Source organism: Xenopus tropicalis, chromosome 5 (genome assembly GCF_000004195.4).
Source record: "Xenopus tropicalis strain Nigerian chromosome 5, UCB_Xtro_10.0, whole genome shotgun sequence".
Classification (NCBI taxonomy): Eukaryota; Metazoa; Chordata; class Amphibia; order Anura; family Pipidae; genus Xenopus; species Xenopus tropicalis.
In genome coordinates this window covers 140,531,060-140,552,963 of record NC_030681.2, presented here as the reverse complement: position 1 = coordinate 140,552,963, position 21,904 = coordinate 140,531,060, and the positions used below count along the sequence as shown (strand labels likewise).

Genomic DNA, 21,904 nt, shown 5'->3' with positions numbered 1-21,904 from the left:
GACAGTTAAAGCAATAGTGGGCGCCAGATACACAGTGTATTTGCATGACAATTGAGAATTAATTGTGGTTTCTTGGAACAGTAATGATCTTAGTCACTCCTGTTATTGCAGCTATAGAGTCGAGACTTAGGAATGAAGTGGCACGAAGCTGTGCTATACAGCAGCCCAAATTATTCTCACGAGGCAAATTGGAATGTTGCTTTCTGTAAAGCGAAGGGAAACTGGTGAGAGGACGCCGGCTTTCAGCAACCTTACGATGAAACGGATTACCATAATTAGCTTATATTTGTACAAAACTCCAAACCTAAGAGGATGCTAATGCAGGGATATGTTTTGCTGTAGAGGGGAGGACCATATTATAGGCCATATCACCATATCAAAAAGTGCCATTAGCCCTTTAGATCTTGACATCTCTGATCGCAAATGAGCCGAGTAAAGGATTGTTAATTCGTACAAAGAAAAGTCACCCTTTTTTATCTTTCCGATTTCCACCACTTATACAGGTTTGAAATCATTGGAGCTGTATCGCTGCATTTCAGTATCAATCAGTAGAGCCAGTTTACAAATTATTGAAGAGAAATTGTTCCATAAATATTTCCCTGAAGTGTTTTTGCCACCGGCATTGTTTTGAAACCCTTTGTAGATTTACATTAACAGTGTATAAAATAATGGATTTTTTTTTCATTTAGAAAACTGATATTATGCTGGACATGAATATTAGAAGGTGGCCTGTGGGACATAAAAATGCTGTATATTGTTCTGGAGCCTTGGGATGAGCCAGAGGACCAGCTCAGTTCAAGGCATATGTTTTTCAACATTTTTGGCCCATGAAAAAATGATGTCACTATGTGGGCAAGCAGTCCCCCGGAGAACATTCACCCCCAAACATCATACTATCCCTGGGGTCCTAGAAATAAAGTCCAGGGCCAGAGTTAACTTTGAATAGCCTGGTGTAAGCCTGAGTAGGGGGTGGAAGGCTTTGTGGCTTTTGATAGGTAGATGGGATTTAGCTGTAGCACATTACTTACTATTGAGTCTGGCTGATGCATTTAATTCTTCTTAGTATCAACTTCTTGTGTTATCCAGAGACACATGCTTTCCCAGGAAACTAGGTTTCTTGCCTGTCTTTCCTTTATGCCTGTACAGGGGTCCCCAACCTTTTTGAACCCATGACCAACAAAAAAGGCTGTTATTGGCTATTTTGTAGCCCCCTATGTGGATTGGCTACTGGAGGCTCTGTTTGGTATTACCCATGGTCTTGCCTCCAAGTTAGAAATTCAAGAATTAAGACCTGCTTTGGGTCTCTGGGTGCAACATCAAAGGGGTTGGGGAGCAACATGTTGCTCAAAAGCCACTGGTTGGGGATCACTGCTATACATTATACTCTGTTGATGCCAGGAGTTAGTGCTCAGTAGTAGCTGAATAGATATCTGCTGGCATAGTGCAGGGTTATCCTAGATAAAGTGGATGGCTTGGAACCATTCAGTAATAAAGTTGAACAGTTCAACAGTTCCTTGTTCTCTCCTTGCTGGCTCCCAAAAAAATCAATTCTCCTTCTAAGCTGTGGAGCGTTGGCTCTTTCTTTAAACGTTTAACTACTTGGAACCATTCAGGCCTGGTCCACTGGGAAGGAGCTTAAAGGCTTGATAAAACTTAAAGTGGACCTGTCACCCAGACATAAAAAGCTGTATAATAAAATCCCTTTTCAAATTAAACATGAACCCATACCCATTATAAAGGCATTTTAAAATCCCAGCTGTCAATCATATAATGCCTGCCCCGCCTCTATGCCTTAGGCATAGAGGTGGGGCAGACAGTTACTTTCACTTTCAATTCAGAACTTCTTAGATGTTGCTGCTCTCCTCACATTCCCCCTCCCTCCTCACCATGTAATTGTGTAACCAGTGCATGGAAATAGGCATCAGGTCCCCCCATACTGGCACAGAAACCAGATTTTGGCAGGATGCAATGCCTGCTTTGATAACAGTGCCCACAAAATGGCCCCTGCCTGCTTGCTGCAATTGTGAATTCCAAGGCTGAAGAAAATAAGATTAAAATAATTTATATAGTGTAAGTAAAGTTTATTTTGCTTGCCAAACACAATAGAAAACAATTTGAAATTATTTCTTAAGGTGACAGGTCCGCTTTAACTGGCAGTGGCAGGGCTATAGGACTATAAATGGGTTATGGTAACAAATCAATCATGCTTGACACAGAGGGACAAAAGGATGAAGGATTAAAATTTATATACATGGGATTATAGCGCTGTGCATTTGGAGAGTGGAAAGATAGACCCACTCAGAATAGACACTGTAATCACAGTGTTGGATTATTTGACCTTTTCCATGGAGCACAGATGTGGGCAGAGGGGGAAACTTTGGGTTAACGTGGCCATAATTATTAGGTGCCTGCAAGAAAGCACACATCATCGTAACCTGGCACAGAATAAGCTTAATACTGTTTTTGGCAAAGACCACACAAACCCAGATCATGCTGTGTATGAGCTTTGTAGTACTGTAGCAGGTATGGCTTCTAAGGAACTTGACTGCAATTCCATCTTAAATTCAATATTTGGAGTTCTTGCATTTTAACATACCCCAGGGTACAGATTATCCTGGAAGTATTATTTGCACAGGTTTCTGTCCCACAAATACAAAGAACAAGAAGCTAATTCCCATCAACTCAATAAAATTATCCAACGCTACATAGCTAACACATTTTTTCCTGAGAACTGTCAGGCACCCATGATATGATAGAGCTAGACTTCCGCAAAATGAATATTTAGTTGATCCAGGGGGACAGACAATCGGGTAATATATTACTTGTAGCATAAAGACAGATGCCTCATAGAACCGCCTGAAGCACACACATATTTTTAAAAAAACATCTGCTGTTTTCTGTTTTAAGAGCCCTTGACCCCCTAAAGCAAAATAACACTGTCTTGTTCCGTCATCTCAATTAAAATGACTGGCAGGCACATTATTTAAAAAAAAAAACAGGCTGATTTCTACACAAACACCTTTCCTTTCAAGCTTTGTTGCATAAACTCCTGCAGGTTAATAGTAGGAAAAAACGTATCTAAAATTATTCTAAACACGGACTTCTGACTGAAACAGGGGAATAGATTGCTTGAAGGAAACAAATTGCATTTATTTAGTGATTCCAGTATTTTATCAGTGGACAGAGTCCAAAACCTTTAATAATAGTAATATAGTACAAGTTGGACTGCATAATGGAAAAGGGTCCCCTGATGAGTGCATTCTGGTAATTACTGCAAATATATATAAGGAAAAAGCTCACTAAAAGTACCAGTTGCAGTTGTGGTATATTTTACTCCAATGGTGGCCAGCCTGTGTACCTTCTGCTATTATGGGGCTACAACTGCCTGGTTTCAGCTGCCACAGGAGCTAAGTACTCCAGCTAACTGAAACCTGCCCAGTTGCTTTGTAGCCAATTAACAGAACAGCTGTAGCTGGGCAAGCTTTAGTTTTTGGGTGCCAGTGGGTCATTAACACACATGGTAGCAAATAAATGATGTCATAGGCTCCAGTGCCTAGCTGTTTAACCAATGAACACCAATGAGTTAAGGTTGGGGACAGACTATAGCTGTTCAATAGCATGAAGCCTTTGACTTCTTTACCTAGTTTAACCAGTATTCAGCAAAGTTAAGGGTCTGGACCTTATGCCCTTTGGTATCTCACTGAACACCAGTGTTGTTTTTATTATTCTACCCAGACTAAAGGTGCCCATACACTATAAGATCCGCTCGCTTGGCGATGTCGCCAAGCGAGCGGATCTTTACCCGATATCCCCCCCTACGGGCCCCTGGGGCCAAACGATCGGATTACATTTGTGGTTATGGGGCAGTCGGTTTGGGGACCGCATCAACGAGCCGATGCGGTCCCTGATCCGACCGGATTTTCTAACCTGGCCGATCGAGATCTGGCCAATTTCAGGCCAGATATCGGTCGGCCAGGCCGCTCTGTTCTGCCCATACACGGGCCGATTAGCTGCCGAATCAGTCCGAGGGACCGATATCGGCAGCTATAGTCAGCCCGTGTATGGGGACCTTAAGAGTGCTTTCCACTGACCATTCATTAATTATTAAGGGACAGATAAAAGTATCAAATTACAAGAGACACATCATTTTAAAGGCCAAGGGCGCACCTTATGTTTGAGTGAAGTAATTCTTATAGTAAGAAAAATATGGTACGAAAATGCTTAATCTGATATTGGGCCTTCCTGCCCCACAGGACTGGGTAAGTAGGGTCCACAAGAACTAGGGAAGCACTCAATTTAGAACAAAAGCCAGAAAGGGCAAATTAGCCACAAGCACAACTATGCAGAAGTGTAAGGAGCTCATTTTGACACAAGTACCTTTAATAAAAGTGGCTTTAAGCGCAACTGACTTTGAGGACAAGCACAAGTTGGCCACTGCACTGGCAGATGTAATTGAGCTTTTGATTTTTGAGCTCTTGATCTTTGTAGATGTCATCAGCCCATCAGACTAAAACGTGACCTGGAAAATTTAATTTTATTATGGGAAATTATCTGTTGTACCATCCAAGCTAAACAAGACCAATAAAAGGGCACCTTAGTATGTAGACGGAAATTCTTAATGAGTGGCTTTCCTTTGAGTCTCAAGCAAACACACTTTAAATACACAGAGGCAATTTTACCAGGTTATAATAGATCTTTGTGTCTGAAGAATGACTGGAAATTGAGTTATAATTAATACAGATACTTCTTTGCCTGCAGTTGTTTCAGGCTAGCTTTTAAATTTTGAAATGAGATTAGAAGCGTGTTGCTTGGTGCCTCATAAATCAGAGTGAGATAGACTTCATTATCTGCTCGATGCCAGGAGGAACTTTGATGTTTTATCATGAAAGGGGTGATTTGCGCAAGATCCATCACCCTCATCGCATACACTCCAGCGTTGTAGGTCACTTTGTAATATTTCATTTACTGAGCTCTTTATTCATTAGAGGTGCTTTATGACAAAACACATGCATTTGCTTTTTAGTTCCGATGACTTAGTGCCCATACCCACCGGATATTATTAGTATGAATATGATCCTCTTGCCATTAGAATAAATAATGTTCAGTGTTAGCCCCCTCTAAAGTATGGCAAGGGTCCTGTTGGGAAGAGTAGAGTGCTCATAAAACATTCTATCATGGCAAGTTAAAGGGAATTATATGCACGTGTATACCTTGCTATGCACTAGAGTGTTGCTTAAGTAGAATGAATCCATTTGATAATCCTGGTTATTCTCTGTTATTTAGATAGATAGAATCCCAGAAATGGAGATAAGTCATCGTATGGTGGTTGAGTGACTTTTTTTTTGCATTGCAGTGCGTTGGTCTCAGGTTTGATTCCCTTGACCCCTCGAGTGTGTGTGTAGGGAACTTACCCCCCTATATGTAATAAAAGGCACTACCTTTGCCCAGGAACAGTAACCCATACCAACCAATGAGATGTTTGCTTTTAAACAGATGATCAGTAAATACTACCTGCTGATTGATTGCTTTAGGTTACTGCTACTGGGCAAACTTAGTAGTACCTTTCATTACATAACCCCCTAAGTTTACTCAGAAGCAGTAACCCATACAACCAATTATATGTTTGCTATTAAACAGATGACCGGTAAATTCTACATACTGATTGGTTGCTATGGGTTACTGCTCCCGGGGCAAACTCAAGGGCAGGTTTATTATCGTTTTTTTTTTCCCCCTGCGATATGTATTTTTTTTATGTTATGGGAGCTGTCCTAGTCAAAAAATTTTTTGCTTTGAGAAACATTAAAAAAAAATGCCAAAGGTATTGAATGTTTTTTTGCGATTTAATGCAATTGCTTTTTAAAATTCTAGGTTAGTCAAATAAAAATTCTGATAAATAGGCCTCCCTATGTCTTTTATTAACTAATCCAATTCTTAGCTCCTGTTATAAAGAGAGCTTGGATCCCATAAATAGGAAAGAGGGCGTTGTGCAGTGCTGGGGTCCTAGGTTCCATTCCGTTGACCCACGAACATGTGTGTTTGTGTGTAGGGAGCAAAGATTGTTAGCTTTTCTTGAGTATGGGACTAAAAATATTGCTTGATTTTGCATTGCATTTCTATTGTTATAAATAGTGCTAGAATCCTATAAATGGAAGTGGCGCAGTGAGCTGGGGTCATTGGTTTGATTCTGTTGATGTTCGGATGTGTCTATATATGTGGAACTTAGATATTTAGATTGCTTGATTCTGCTTTGCTGTTAACCATAAACTAAGAGAAGGTTGAATGGTGGTGCAATGGTTAGCATAGCTGCCCCATAGTGCTTGGGTCCTAGGTTCAATTCCATTGAGTAATGTGTGTGTGTAGGGAGATTTGTAGCCTCTCTGGGGCAGGGGCTGATGACCAGGCTTTATTCTGCTCTGCCTTTCTCTGTTATAAATAGAACTAGGAACCAATAAATGATAAAAGAGGACGTCACATGGTGGTGTAGTGGTTAGGACAGCTGCTGGGGTCGTAGCTCAACTCCACTGACCCTAGTGTATTTGTATGGAACTTATATTGTTAGATCGCAGGGACTTATAAACTTTCTTGATTCTGATCTGTCTTGCTTTGTTATAAAGAGAGCTAGGATTCCATAAATGAAATAGAGGAAGTCGTACAGTGGCACATTGATTGGCATTGCTGCCTCACAGTCTGCCGTCCTGGGTTCAATCCCATTGACCCTAGTGACTGCATCTGTAGGAAAAAGTACATTGTAATTACCCCTTTGGGGCAGGGACTGATTTAGATGATGTATAATCTCTGTAAAGTGCTGCAGAATATGTTGACTATATATAAAGGATAATAGTAAAGTCCCATGTCTGCTACAAACACGGCCCCACATGCAGGCAGCTTAAATAGATCCCATAAAAGTATAGCAAAATGCTTTTTCTACCTCGACTTCACATACGCTTTTTAGTTTAAGCACATTTTTTCCTTTTTTAATGCAAATTTCAATCCTTAGTGAATAACCCCTCCAGCGTCTTGATAGAAAGTGACAATAACCTGCAATACGTGTCCCGAATTTCTTCAGGTTCAGCTTTACCGATAAAAGCCTCTGAAAATGTAATTGTAGCTTGGGCATAATCTAGTTGGGATTTGTGATTACTGCCTTCAGAACAAACACTCTTTCCGAAATTTGTTTTCATTGTTTCTAATATCATTTTTTTCCCGTCAACTGCGATGCCTAACCTTGTGTGCGGTACCTGCAGTGGGAAGGAGATTAGTGCTGGAAATCAAGCCGGCTTGTTCCTCTGGAGGAAGTTAACAAGATAAGGTCTTTAACCTCTAAGAAATGAGAAGCTGATTAGGTAGAATGTAATGTGAGTATTTGCACTTCAGTACGCGGAGCCACAGCAGCCTCGCTGCCCAAAACCATCATGCCTCGATATTTATTTTAGAACAAGATTGGGAAACAAAAGCCAGAAATCTGGCCAAAACTCTGTATCTATTGCAGTCTTGAGAAATGTTCTCGATTTCATTGAATATTTATGCCATAGAACCCAACCTCGCCTTTCTTTTACAAATTTTGTTCCACATTCGCATACGGTTGAATGAGCTGTTTTATAACAAAAGTTTGCTAATAGGGAAAGAAAAACTCCTAAGTTAATATAGTTTAAAAATAGACATGTCTGTCAAGCTCATCCCTTCAGTCTGCTGCTTCACAGATCCAGGGAACTTATTCTGAAATAGCATTACTGCTCTTGTTTCCTTATATTATTGTTATCATTATGCTTTATTTATATTGCGCTGGCATATTCAGCGGTACATACAGAGAATGTTAGATTCAAATCAGTCTAATTACAGTTTAATAGCTCCATCACGCTCCCACAACCATGGCCTCTTCTATGAGATCTGCACACAGTGTTTTATCAAAGTGGAAAGCTGGAAAGTGCAGACCCGAGGACTTCATTCGGCACGTTGATGAGCTCCTCTTCAAGCTGTTATACATGCTGATGATCAATGATAAAATGAGTACTTGGCTACCTCACTAAAATGAGCATATCTTCCTCTGGGTGGCCAGCTTTAAAATCAATTTCATCATTAGCCAATTAATGTACCAGTAGATTTTTGACAGTAGGGATGCACGATTCAACAACCCTAGTCTGCCCTTTCTAACTCCAGTTCTGTACCACTACTATTTATTTACCTGCACCCTACCTTCTGACATAACAGAAGAATGCAGGGTTGACAGGAGGCTATAATTACTAGCGGTGGAGGAGCTAAAGCAGTGAAATTTGATAGTTGGAATGAATTTGATAGTTGGGGTTGACCTGCCTATAGTTAGGCCTTTCATTTGCCAAAGGGCTAAATTGCCAGCCAGAATGTGCAGGCTTCAGGTCAACCAGCCAATCACAAAACTAGCACAGTACATCCCTCCAAATTGTTTAGGGTCATATTAATATTTCCATTCCCATTGGATTTGGGTCATTCTGATTACTGGAGGCTGATGGAAGGCAAGTGCTCTTTTTTCCCTACCCTATCCCTGAGTGGGAATTGCCACAAATTATGGCCACCAATCATCCTTGGACTCACTTGTCATTTATACATCTACACCATCAAGATGATATATGTGACAATTCCTGTTGTTTCCCCTCAAAAAAGTTGTGGCTTTAGTTCATTGGAACCATAGGAAATATGGTCCTCTGTATATATAATCATTTACCAAACATGATGCCACCTGCATATGTGCCATACTCACTGCTGTCCCCATCAAATAAAATCTGTGCATTCTGTACCTGCTCCAGCTCTTTGGTTTCCTGAAAATATAGACGGCTAAATCTTTTTCTAGATGTTTGGCTAAGATGGGCCGCCAGGTGCAGACCATTATAGATCATTATGTCATGAAGGCCTTGAAATCTACTTTGAGGTGTAGACTGGGTGATGTCAAAACAAAGTTTGCTCCATCTGTGTTCGTGGCCATGCAGTTTTGTTATAAACACTTCTGTATGCAGAGGGGAAACCACTTTTTCAGCATTTGTATTGATTTGTGTGTTATCTCTTTGTAGCGTTGATGAAGGGGAGCTGAAGATTGTCCCCTGGAACGAGCGAGAGCATCGCGACAAAGACTGGTGTGAGGCACCTGAGTGCAAGTAAGTCCAGTTTAAATGGTAATTGAAAGGCGCACCTAAGATGTACACTCATACATATTTATAGGAGTGTTTTTATGTTTTCCACTCAATATGTTAATACATTTAGTAGAAAGCCGGAGCCACATCAAAGGCTGAAATGGAACATTAGTGAACATTAAGAAAAGAGGGCTTGAATCTAAATCCCATCGCTTCCACCATTTCTCTTTGTTACAATTGCAGAACTAAATTGCTTTCCTTTCTTTGGCGAACCAAGCACAATCGTCGATTAAATAAAAGGGTGAGGGCTCTGCTTTGGGGGAAATAAATACAAAACGACTGTATTAAATAGAATTCAATCACCTCCGAATTGTAGCCAGTCAATTGTCCGTCCAAACAAATGCCGCCTGATGAAGAGCTCTTCATAGATCGTTTTAGGCATGCGAGGTCAATGCTGCACGCGGAAACCTATTTTGTCACTTTCATATGATTTCTTTCTAGAAGGCTCTCAATTGTGTCTCCCTTATCCTAGGAAATTGGCAGATTAGGCTGTACCACTGCTCCCCATCTCGTTTATATTCTGTCATATTTAATACACAGCATAGGGTATGATGCCTGCTGAAATATGAACATATCAATCTTAGGAGAGATATATAGGCTTTCACCACTATAAAGGCTGCTTCTATTTGGTTCAGTTGTTGATATTAGTCCCATACTGGGAGCCAGAAAGATGGAATATTTTATCAGGGCACAGTCCTCCAATGTATTTGTCAAAATATGAAAGGAACATAATGCCAAGTAGTCCAAAAAACTGTTTTCTTTAAAAACTGCAATGACCAATGTTCTTCCATACGCTGGGCTTCTTTGTCGAGACAAAAAATATCTAATCTATCTAATTTAATTAGGGATGCGTCAACTGTACTCTTTTGGGATTTGGCTGAATCCTTTGTGATACTGAACTGAATTCTAATTTGCATATGCAAATAAGGCTGTGGAAGGATCAAAGAGAACCACATAACTTCCATGTTTATTTAACAAAAGTCACGTGATTTTAAACATTCAGATTCGGAGGAATCTGAATCCTGGTGTAAAAGGCAGAATCTTGGCTGAATCCCAAACCGAATCCTGGATTCAGTGCATCCCTATTGGGAAGTATATTAAGGAATACTAAACCTTGTATATACAGTTTAGTTAAAGGGGACCTGTCACCCTAAGAAATAACTCCAAATTATTTTCTATATTCTTAGTTGAGCAAAATAAACTTTACTTACTCTATATAAATAATATAAATCTTGTTTTTTTTCCATCTTGGAATTACTCAATCAAAGCAAGCAGGCAGCTGCCATTTTGTGGACACTGTTATGAAGACAAGCTTTGTATCATGCCAAAATCTTGTTTCTGTGCCAGAATAAGGTACCAGGTGTCCAGGCCCATGCACTTGGCTACACAGTTAGATGAGGAGGAGGAGGGAGGGGGAAAGTGAAATGTGCAGTGACATCTAGGAAGTGCTGAATGGAAAGCTAAAGTTATTGTCTGCCCCGCCTCTATGCCTAAGGCATAGAGGCGGGGCAGGCAATATATGATTGACAGCTTGGATTTTTAAATGCCTTTATAATGGGTTTGGATGTGTAAATATCGAAATGAATTTGGGTTTCATGTTTAATTTGAAAAGGACTTTTATTATACGGCTTTTTATGTCTGGGTGACAGGTCCACTTTAAGGGAAAAAATATAATGTCATTCATGTAGCTGGACTGTCTCTTGTTTCTATAAAACTAGGGCCACACAGGGTACTAAGTTGTCAAACATGACTTAATAAGTATGCAGCAAGTGGGTAGGATACAGACTGCTAGGACAGAGAAAATGGTGGAACCGATTTCTTGATAAATCATGGGAACAACACTTTAGACATGAGGAACAGAACTTGAATCAGCGTTGGGTGTTTTTCACAGTGTGGTTGGGGAATACCCTTCCTAGTGATGTTGATTCTGTTGATGCCTTTAAAGGAGATGGAAAGGTAAAAACTAAGTAAGTTTTGTCAGAAAGATCTATGTAAATACAGCCATAAGCACTCACAGAAACGCTGCGAGTCCTCTATCAAAAGATTTTTTGTATCCTTTTTTGTAAACATTTTCTCGTGTTCTTAGGGTATCGGACTTCCTCTCTCAGAAAAAATCCTTCATTGCCAGGGCCAGAGTTTGCGCAGCTCTCTCCTCTCTCCCCTCTCTTGCTCTCCCATAAGAATTCATAAAACTCACTCTCCCCACCCTTAAGAATGTGTTATCTGAGCTATAACAGCTAAGCTGCAAGCAGGTAGCTATGAAGACCAAGCTAAAATGGCAGCTGTTATCTTAAACAAACAGAGAAAGATTGTAGGGCTCTTTACTCAGGTATGGTAAAGCTTTCTGCACAATAAGTATAGCATTCTAGGTGGCACTAATGTGGCAAATCTGTAAAATGCCAAAATGCCTTTTCTTCTCCTTTAAGAGGGGTTTGGAGGATTTCTTGAACAAGCATAATATCCAATGCTATTGTGATAGTAAAATCTATGGTAATTTAGTATAAATATTGGTATATATGTGCACTGGAGTTTGGTTGAAGGGCTGAACTTGATGGAATTTGGTCGTTCTTCAACCCAATGTAACTATGGAGCAGTGAAGGCCAGTGTACTTACATAAAACTGTATATAACCCCACAAGAAATCACTGATGTTTGACTGGTGCTGTCATCCTAACAGGCCCAAGGCATAGATTTGCACCTAGGGGCTTTACATTAAAATATAGGGCCAATCTTAATTACCTTCATGCATTGAATGTTGATACCACCAGGGTTTAAAAGTTACAAAAAAAATTCTATTCCAAGTGATTAATTAGACCTGGGACTCATCAAATCGCTTGCTGCATGTGCCCTGAATCTTAGGCCTCTGATGGGAGATAAGGAAGGAAATTAAACTCAGCTGCACTAGGAGGAGAAATGTATTGTAGCCTGGTATATCCTCCAAACAGTAGCCTGCTTAATGTTAAACCTTGTTTCTCTGATCGTCATACATATAACATGTTTAATCAAGATGCTGTTCGATCCCCAGTACAAGAATAACGTGTGCCCTAATTTCCCTACATGCACCACTACCTCTAAATATGCACATAAATACATTTACCTCTTTTTGTTTTTTATTTCAAGGGTTCGATAAAATAACTGTATATGTATTCTTGTGCCTTGATAAAAGATACCGGAACCTACAAAAGAATTCCATTTTCCCCAGGAACAATGCAGCACCTAAAAATCTATACTACATTGTGTAATCATTAATACATACACAGCCTTGAGGACTTGGCCGGCAGCCTTGTGTTTTTGCGGATAATATCAGACAACACTTGTAGAATAAGAATTATCATCACCTTAGCATCTCGACAAGGACACGGGATATATAGAGAGACCACACAAGGGCAAAGCCCTTAAAATAGAACCTTAGCGAAGCTTATGGGATATTCTCCAGCACACGTTTTATTTCCAGGGGCTTGTTTGTAAGCCGGGCAATGCTATTTTTTCTTCTCTTGCTGAAATTGCGGCTCAGCATTAACACATTTGGATTTAGTAAAGCAATGCGAATGGCCCACCTTTCCAAGGATAGGATTAATGTACAATTTTAGGTTTCACTTTCCCATCAAGGCTGGGATATGTTCTCTTATATATATATATTCTACCGTTTATATAATTGCAGTGAGCTTGGGCATAGATGTTGGCTTGTGTTTGGTTTTGGTTCTCCTTTGCTAGAGCGGGCGCTGTGTATTTAGGGAGCAATGTACAGGTGTGGGACCTGTTATCCAGAATGCTTGGGACCTGGGGTTTTCTGTAATTTGGATCTCCATACCATAAGTCTTTTACAAAAATTATTTAATTATTAAAAAAACCAATAGGATTGTTTTGCCTCCAATAAGGATTAATTATATCTTAGTTGGGATCAAGTACAGGTACTGTTTTATTATTACAGAGAAAAGGGAATCATTTAACCATGAAATAAACCCAATAGGGCTGTTCTGCCCCCAATAAGGGGTAATTATATCTCAGTTGGGATCAAGTACAGGTACTGTTTTATTATTACAGAGAAAAGGGAATCATTTAACCATGAAATAAACCCAATAGGGCTGTTCTGCCCCCAATAAGGGCTAATTATATCTTAGTTGGGATCAAGTACAGGTACTGTTTTATTATTACAGAGAAAAGGGAATCATTTAACCATTAAATAAACCCAATAGGACTGTTCTGCCCCCAATAAGGGGTAATTATATCTCAGTTGGGATCAAGTACAGGTACTGTTTTATTATTACAGAGAAAAGGGAATCATTTAACCATGAAATAAACCCAATAGGGCTGTTCTGCCCCCAATAAGGGCTAATTATATCTTAGTTGGGATCAAGTACAGGTACTGTTTTATTATTACAGAGAAAAGGGAATCATTTAACCATTAAATAAACCCAATAGGACTGTTCTGCCCCCAATAAGGGGTAATTATATCTTAGTTGGGATCAAGTACAGGTACTGTTGTATTATTACAGAGAAAAGGGAATCATTTAACCATTAAATAAACCCAATAGGGCTGTTCTGCCCCCAATAAGGGGTAATTATATCTTAGTTGGGATCAAGTACAGGTAATGTTTTATTATTACAGAGAAAAGGGAATTATTTAACCATTAAATAAACCCAATAGGGTTGTTTTGTATCCAATAAGGGGTAATTATATCTTAGTTGGGATCAAGTACAGGTACTGTTTTATTATTACAGAGAAAAAAAATCATTTTTTAAAATATGAATTATTTGATTAACATGGAGTCTGTAGGAAATGGCCTTCTGTAATTCAGAGCTTTCTGGATAATAGATTTCTGGATAAGGGATCCCATACCTGTATTTGCAGATCTTATTTCACTTTTTCCTAAGAGCAGACCAATTGAAATGACTGCTGCTGAACCACTATGCAGAATAATGGCCAGATAGATCGGCCAAACAGTTCAACCATATTTCTACGTGTATAGCGAGGTTAAGATCTGTCTGCTTTCAGACTAAAGCTGGCCATACACATCTTTTCATTGTTCCGAAACCAAGTTTATCTTAAAAACTATCACTTAACAGTATGATTTATCCATCAGAAAATCACTACTTCACGCAATATCATATAGCTGAAGGTAGAAAAAACTGTGTGTAGCTGCCTGCTTGGTCCTGCAAACAATTAGTCTAAGGCAGTGCTGTCCAACTTCTGTGGTACCGAGGGCCGGAATTTTTCCGACCTACGTGGTAGAGGGCCGATAATGGAAGCCAGTTTTGACCACTCCCCTTTTTGAAACCGCACCCACTTGAAACCACACCCATGTTATCACATGACCATACCCATATTAATGGTTGTAGTACAGCAAATACCTGCCATACTCTGCCTTCCCTACCCTGCCTGTGTGTGCCATACTCTGCCTTCCCTACCCTGCCTGTGTGTGCCATACTTTGCCTTCCCTACCCTGCCTGTGTGTGCCATACTTTGCCTTCCCTACCCTGCCTGTGTGTGCCATACTCTGCCTGCCCTACCCTGCCTGCGCCATACTCTGCCTTCCCTACCCTGCCTGCATGTGCCATACTCTGCCTTCCCTACCCTGCCTGTGTGTGCCATACTCTGCCTTCCCTACCCTGCCTGTGTGTGCCATACTCTGCCTTCCCTACCCTGCCTGTGTGTGCCATACTCTGCCTTCCCTACCCTGCCTGTGTGTGCCATACTCTGCCTTCCCTACCCTGCCTGTGTCTGCCATACTCTGCCTTCCCTACCCTGCCTGTGTGTGCCATACTCTGCCTTCCCTACCCTGCCTGTGTGTGCCATACTCTGCCTTCCCTACCCTGCCTGTGTGTGCCATACTCTGTCTTCCCTACCCTGCCTGTGTGTGCCATACTCTGCCTTCCCTACCCTGCCTGTGTGTGCCATACTCTGCCTTCCCTACCCTGCCTGTGTGTGCCATACTCTGCCTTCCCTACCCTGCATGTGTGTGCCATACTCTCTCTGCCCTGTATGGCACACACAGGCAGCATACAGTGACACAATGTTGGCACTGCTCCTACAGTCTGCACAATAACTATATATAAAAAAAAAAAAAACTTTTTAATTGCAGTACCACCTCAGTATATGTTCTTTTTGTAGTGTGCAGGGTTTATTTGTGGGTTTCTACTGTCTGAGGTGTGAACAGGTAAACAATGGGAGTGATTACAGTCTGAGCCTGAGGTGTGAACACTGCAGGGGTTAAACAATGCAGGTATTAAAAGGTGTGAACAACACAGTGGATTACATTTTTAAACAATACAGAGGGATTACAGCCTGAATCTAAGGTGTGAGCCATGCAGGGGGCCAGTTAATCACAGTACTGATACCATTTAAAGCTTACATAAGAGTAAACCATCAAATCAGCCAGGCAGGTGGGGGGCCACACAGAGGGGGGTCGCGGGCCGCCAGTTGGACAGCACTGGTCTAAGGGACCTATATCGGCAGCTACAGTTGGCCCACGTATGGCCAGCTAAGGGTGCTCATACACTGACATACAGTTGTAGATTTGGCTGTCGGTTCTACCACTCTTTTAGTAGCCCATACTGCTTCTTTTCATAATCAGTATTTGATAGAGCAGGGTGTTGATATTTACCTGAATTTGGCATGAAACTGGCAAATGTGTTACCCATGTCATCCTCTTGTTGGCCTCTGAGTGGGCAAGCCTGTCAGATGTCTTCATGTCGGGTTCTTCAGACACTTTCGGCAGCTTTACCCGTGTATAGGGCCCTCCAACAGGCCTACCCATCCAATATCTGGACGAAATCGGGCAGATGACATTTGGGTAGGTTTGATGTTCCTGCCAAATTAAGGACCTTATTGACACATTGATGGAGTCCTCGCTCCCAATGCCTTGTATTTTCTTTATTGTAATTTGGCCCTAAGGCCAAACAATTGGGTTAGAACAATATTGCCCACCTTAGGTTTATTTATCGGGGAAAGATCTGCTCATTTGGCAACTTTGCCAAACAAGCGGATCTTATGGTGTATTGGCCACCTTAACTCTGGCCTACTCCTGAAATCTGCAACATTCCCATCCCTCTTTAACATATTTATTGAAGATTTTTTCCTCTGTATATTTTTCTCTGTATCAGGACGATGATCGAGCCGTGCCCAGCAGACCCATCGGAATTTCTTTATGAGGAACAGCCTGAGTTACTTACCTACAAAACCCAGCAGCTGTCCATTGATCTAGTGAAAAGCTGGTACTGGAACAGAGCGCAGGAAGTGGAGAATTATGCCAGGCTGGTAAGAAACCCAACTCAGCCATAAATGTTTATTTACTAGGGATGTGACTGATTATCAGTTCTGCTGTAGAGAACAACCATGAAACATTTCAATTCTTCTATGCCCTGATTGGCGGCCACTGGGAGTAACAACGTTCCTTTCAGATTTCTGTTGATTTATTTTTCTTTTCTATTTTGCTCGCAGCCTTTAAGCTGCTGTAGAGCCTCTATGCAATCATCTACCCCAACGCTGTGCTCATTGCTTTCTAATCTGACTTTTGCCCTTAACACTCTTGTGAGAAAGCATTTACAGAGGCAGCCTATGACTTACTGACTGTTAAGCCTATGGGTAATTTTCTCTTGGTTATAGATCTCTTTGCTGCGTCTGACACTGATTATGCCCTTCACCTGCGCCCCCCACGCTGTCATTCTCTGGTACAGAGACCTATCACATTCAGTTCACATCTTTGTTCTCGGCTGCCCTTATCCAAGCTCCCAGCCATATACAAAAGATGTATTGATCAAACTTTCCCATTATGTGTATATTTAACAGGAGGGTACAATTGACATTTACACACTCCCTTCTAGCTGCAGTTTGTTAATGTAGCTTTTTTGTCCTTCACTAGTGCAAAAATATATCTTTGTGTTTTTCAACTGTATGTTTTTTAAATCAGTGCTTTCCCGACTCATAGATCTGATAGAAGTGATGGGCAGAATGGGCACACATTCTTGTGGTCAGATTAGTAGTCATGTTGGCTATATCTTCTGCATGCACAGAGCCTTGGCTCCTTGCTTTCACTAATACAACCTATTGTTGGTTAATGTATCTTGTGTGCACTTTAACACTTTACTTAGGGGTAGGTTTGGAGTAATGTTTAATTGCATGTACATGTAATTACATGTATAGAGAAGGAGTGGTTGAGCTCAGTGCTACAGATTTTTTTTTACATATACAGGTATGAGAGTTGTTATCCTTAAGGATAAGGTTACTAAAACTCATGTAAACATTAAATAAACCCAATAGGATTGTTTTGCCACCACTATGGATTCATGCAGCTTAGTTACCATCAAGTACAAGGTACTGGTTTTACTACGGAGAAAAAAGGATACCATTTTTGAAAATTTTAATTATTTGTATATAATGGAGTCTATGGGACATGGCCTACCCATAATTTGGAGCATTCTAGATAATGGGTTTCCGGATAACATATCCTATACCTGTATACTGATGCAATAACACAGTAATAGTGGTGGCAAGGAGACACTATACCCTATTTATATGTAGGCTGTACATTTATATCAGTCCCTGTCCCAGTAGAGCTTACAATCTAAAGTCCCTAACGCATTCACACACATTACAGTTAACCTGTCTGTATTTTTTGGAGTGTGGAATGCCACTGGAGTATCCAGAGGAAACCCACCGGGAGAACCCACACAGTCCTTGCCCTGACTTGAACCAAACCTAGGTCATCACCTTTCAGCTTTTATCATACATAGCATTTTGTATATTGTAAAGACCCTAACATTGGCTTGAGCCATCTATAAATGGTCTCCTTCTAGCCTTGGTTCTTAGTATTTACTTTTGGTTCTTACAATTGTAATCATTTGGGCAGCTGTTGGTTAAAATCTCGGTCCCTTAATGTCACTGCGTCAGTAGATGTTGGGAGTTGTAGCTTTGCAGTATCCAGCTGGGATATCTCTAGTACTGTGAGGAGATATATGGGCCAGTTATGCCCCGAGTGCACTTTAGATGAAGCTGCTGCTTCTAGGGGATACTTATCCTTGATTTCAGTGATTTCATGCAGATTGACACTAGATGCTGCCATTTCTATGGAACTCCCTTTGTAGATAAGGAACTCGACCCAGGCACATAATGCACAAACATATTTTCATTTCACGGTTCCGATGATTGGCCTTTAGGAAACCCAAAGATAATCCTTTGTTCTCCTTCCTGAATCTTTCCCCTGCCTTTTTTTTTTAATTTTACTTTATTTTATTTGCAGTTGGCAGATTACTTTTTTCTCACATTGTGAGCGGTGCGAATGCGCTGGTGGAAGGGCTGATAGGCTGGCAGTCTGGCTGCATGCATAATTTATGATCCCTGTATTAGAACGTAATTATACTCCACTCTTTATCTGGGACTCCATATTTTCCCCCTCATTTCAATTTATTTCGCCCCATATTTTACTCTTTTCCCAAACTGTCGTTTGCAATTATGTTTAACATCTTGTGCCCCTGAAGGTTCAGCGTTGCTCTGTGCCAGGGCTTTATATACATTGCTGTATAGTCTAATAAATTGCCTTCCTTCGGGGGATACCTGCGGCGCCAAGGCTTGCGTTAGATACTTACTGGCATAGCAGACAAGACAAATGGTGTGTGCTTCATGACCTGCTCAAGCAGAAAATATACCCTCTTATATTTAGGTTTCATGATTCTTTTTTTCCCAAGGGCACAGCTTAATGTGGTGAATGTACAATTTTCTTCCAGCTTGGACCTATTTTGTAAACTGAGTTCCAGCTGAGACATCGGGGATCATTTTCTATGCTGATGTGTTAGTGACGGGAAGGTGCGAAGAGGCGTACTGTAGCCCCCACTCCTACCCATCCAATAACTTGTGCTCCGTTCAGATGGGCAACTCACAGAGTGGCAGAGGCTGCAACCTGCAATGGGGCCCTCTCCTTACTGCCTGCTTCATGGCAGTAGGGCTCATCTGTGCCACCTGACCCTGTTCTCTGCCCCTCGCTCTGGATATTCAGTCCGGCACAAGAGTCAGATCACAACATGCTCCAGGGCACAAGTGCTTCTTAGCACTCTTGTCCCCCAGGGTAGTGTATATGATAGTGATGCACTGAACTCTGAATCCATGTTGGCCAAATCCCTTAACATGGAATGTCCATTCCAGTTGGTTAACAAAGAAATTGTAGATGCTCAGAGCACCTTGGAAAATATTGTACATTCCCCATATGCACACTGGCAGTTAAGCAATCACTAACTAAAGCTTAAAGGAATACTGTCATGGGAAAATATGTTTTTTTTTTTCTTTCAAAACCCATCAGTTAAAAGAGCTTCTCCTCTCCGCTCTGATAAACTTCAGTCGCACTTTACTGCTGCGCTGCAAATTGGAGTGATATCCCCCCCCCAGCAGCCGATTAGCAGAACAATGGGAAGGGAGCAAGATAGCAGCTCCCAGTAGGTATCAGAATAGCACTCAATAGTAAGAAATCCAAGTCCGGCTTGGGACTCCTCCAGTTACATGGGAGCAGGAGAAACAATAGGTTACCTGAAAGCAGTTCTAATGTGTAGGCCTGGCTCCTTCGGACTCACAATGCACTGAGATGGCACCTACACATCAATATTACAGCTTAAAATACATTTGTTGGTTCATGAATAAAATGTTAAATGGCAGAGTGAATTATTTGCAATGTAAATAGTGTAATTTAGAAATAAAAAGTTTACCATTATAATCATGACAGTATCCCTTTAACTAAAAAACGAGGGCAGAAATGTTGTACAGGTATAGGACCTGTTATCTAGAATGCTTGGGACCAAGGGTATTCCGGAGAAGGGGTCTTTCTGTAATTTGGATCTCCATAGCTTAAGCCTGCTAAAAAATCAATAAAACATGAATTAACCCCAATAGGCTTGTTTTGCATCCAGAGAAAAAGGTAATCAGTTTTAAAATTCTGCATTATTTGATTAAAATGGAGTGTATGGGAGATGGGCTTTCCGTAATTCAGAGCTTTCTGGATAACGGGTTTCTGGATAAGGGGTCCGATACCTGTCCTTCAAGTTCCATTATAGCCAAAAGCAGCACTGTATGTTGCTGTCCAGTGGGCTTACACTCAATGCCATAATCAGCAAAGCATCCCTCACTCATAAAATGCAGATATACAGAAAAGGACCACTCTAATGCCTTTTTATATGGATATGAGATGGGGAGGGGGGTGCTACTTTCCAAATTATTGTTTTCTTGTTTAAATATCGTGAGAGCCCTCAGGGATCCATCTTTGTTAATATATCTCTTTCTATATGAGATGGATTATTATTGAGCTGGAGTTATTGCTGCTGTGCTAGCAGAGATGTAGTGCTTTAATAACCCTGACGCAGCTCAGCAGCTCATGGGGGGCACCGTGGGATGGCTTCTTGTGCCTCCCCGTCCTCTCCAAAATGTCTACTGTTTATTGCTCCATGAAAGAAAAGGTCACGTTAGTATATTTCGCAATTTTAAGGAGATATATGTGATATATATTTGAGGCCACACTGTTTGTTAAGGATTACACAGTGCATTATGGCTGGAAAGATTGCCTTGATCAAATTAAGAGCTATGTTTGTCCTTTGCTGCCACCGTATCTCTCAGGCCACTTCAATGAGATGTGAGCAGCAGGGTATAGAATCTTTGTATTGTGTGCGAGTGGCTAAATTACCGGCTAGATTTACAGCTCAGGGCTTATAACTGTATCACACATTCTTGTGACATCTTTAACCTCATTTCTAACTAATACGTAAATATAGATCTTGGCTCTGAGTATATGTTCGGCAACACTGAAATGCATTTTTATGTATGATCAAAATACAGTCGCATTCTATGTAATTGGCCACCATGGACCTTAAATCTGGTGGGGCTTGAAGCAGTGGCAGGGGTCCTCAGGAGTGGGCAGGTAGGCTTTCTCACTAATTACTAGCTTTCCTAAATATACCTGAAAGCACAGCTTGATGGTAACTGTGAGTGAATGATTGATATACTAATCTTTTCCTATGTCTTTGGCCCTGTTTCAACCAAAGGTTGGCCTTCCAAGGCAGGGTTTGAACCAGAAAAAAAGTTCACTAATGACCAAATGGTTGATTCAATAATGTCTATGAAGATTTTCATTCATCCAGGTCATGGTATATCTAGTATATTTTGATTCAATAATTTTCAATAATATTTACAATATTTTTGGCCCTGTTATGACCAAAGGTTAGACGTCCAAGAGGGGTTTGACCAAAAAAGCCTATCAGTGACCAAATGGTTCATAGATTAATGTTTTCCTATGATTATGACCCTGTTATGATCATAGGTTGGACTTCCAAGGGGGGTTTGAACTAAAAACCAACAGTGGCCAAACGTTTGATAGCCTAATCTTTTTCTATATTTTTGGCCCTGTTATGATCCAAAATTGGACTTTTAAGGGGTGTGTGATCCAAAAAAGTCCAACTGTGACCAAATGGTTGATAGACTAATCTTTTCCTATATCTTTGGCCCTGTTGTGACCAAAGGTTACAGTTAGAAACAGAACTGTATGTGTTGGCAAGTCATTTAACTCAAGCAGTCGGAGTGGGGTGCCTTACAATCCAGATGTTTGAGGCTCAGTTAATCAGTTGTCCATCCACTGAACATGTATCACTTTCTGATAGTTTGCAATTTCTTTTCAACTAGAGAGTATAACTAGTCATCCTAGCTTTCCCAAAGAGTTTAGAATAGACCACCTAGAAAAGGTAATTTCATTTTCTCTTTTTTTCTCGCCTTTA

General features: G+C 40.8%; 1 protein-coding gene across 1 annotated transcript in view; it reads left to right on the top strand.

Annotated features, from left to right (window-relative positions):
• nbas (NBAS subunit of NRZ tethering complex) overlaps positions 1-21,904 on the top strand; it is a 425,480-nt gene that overhangs the window by 78,044 nt on the left and 325,532 nt on the right. The window contains exons 22-23 of the mRNA XM_002941372.4: positions 9,042-9,125; positions 16,265-16,418. Coding sequence (XP_002941418.3) covers positions 9,042-9,125; positions 16,265-16,418 — 238 coding nt within the window. The remainder of the gene's footprint in view (positions 1-9,041; positions 9,126-16,264; positions 16,419-21,904) is intronic.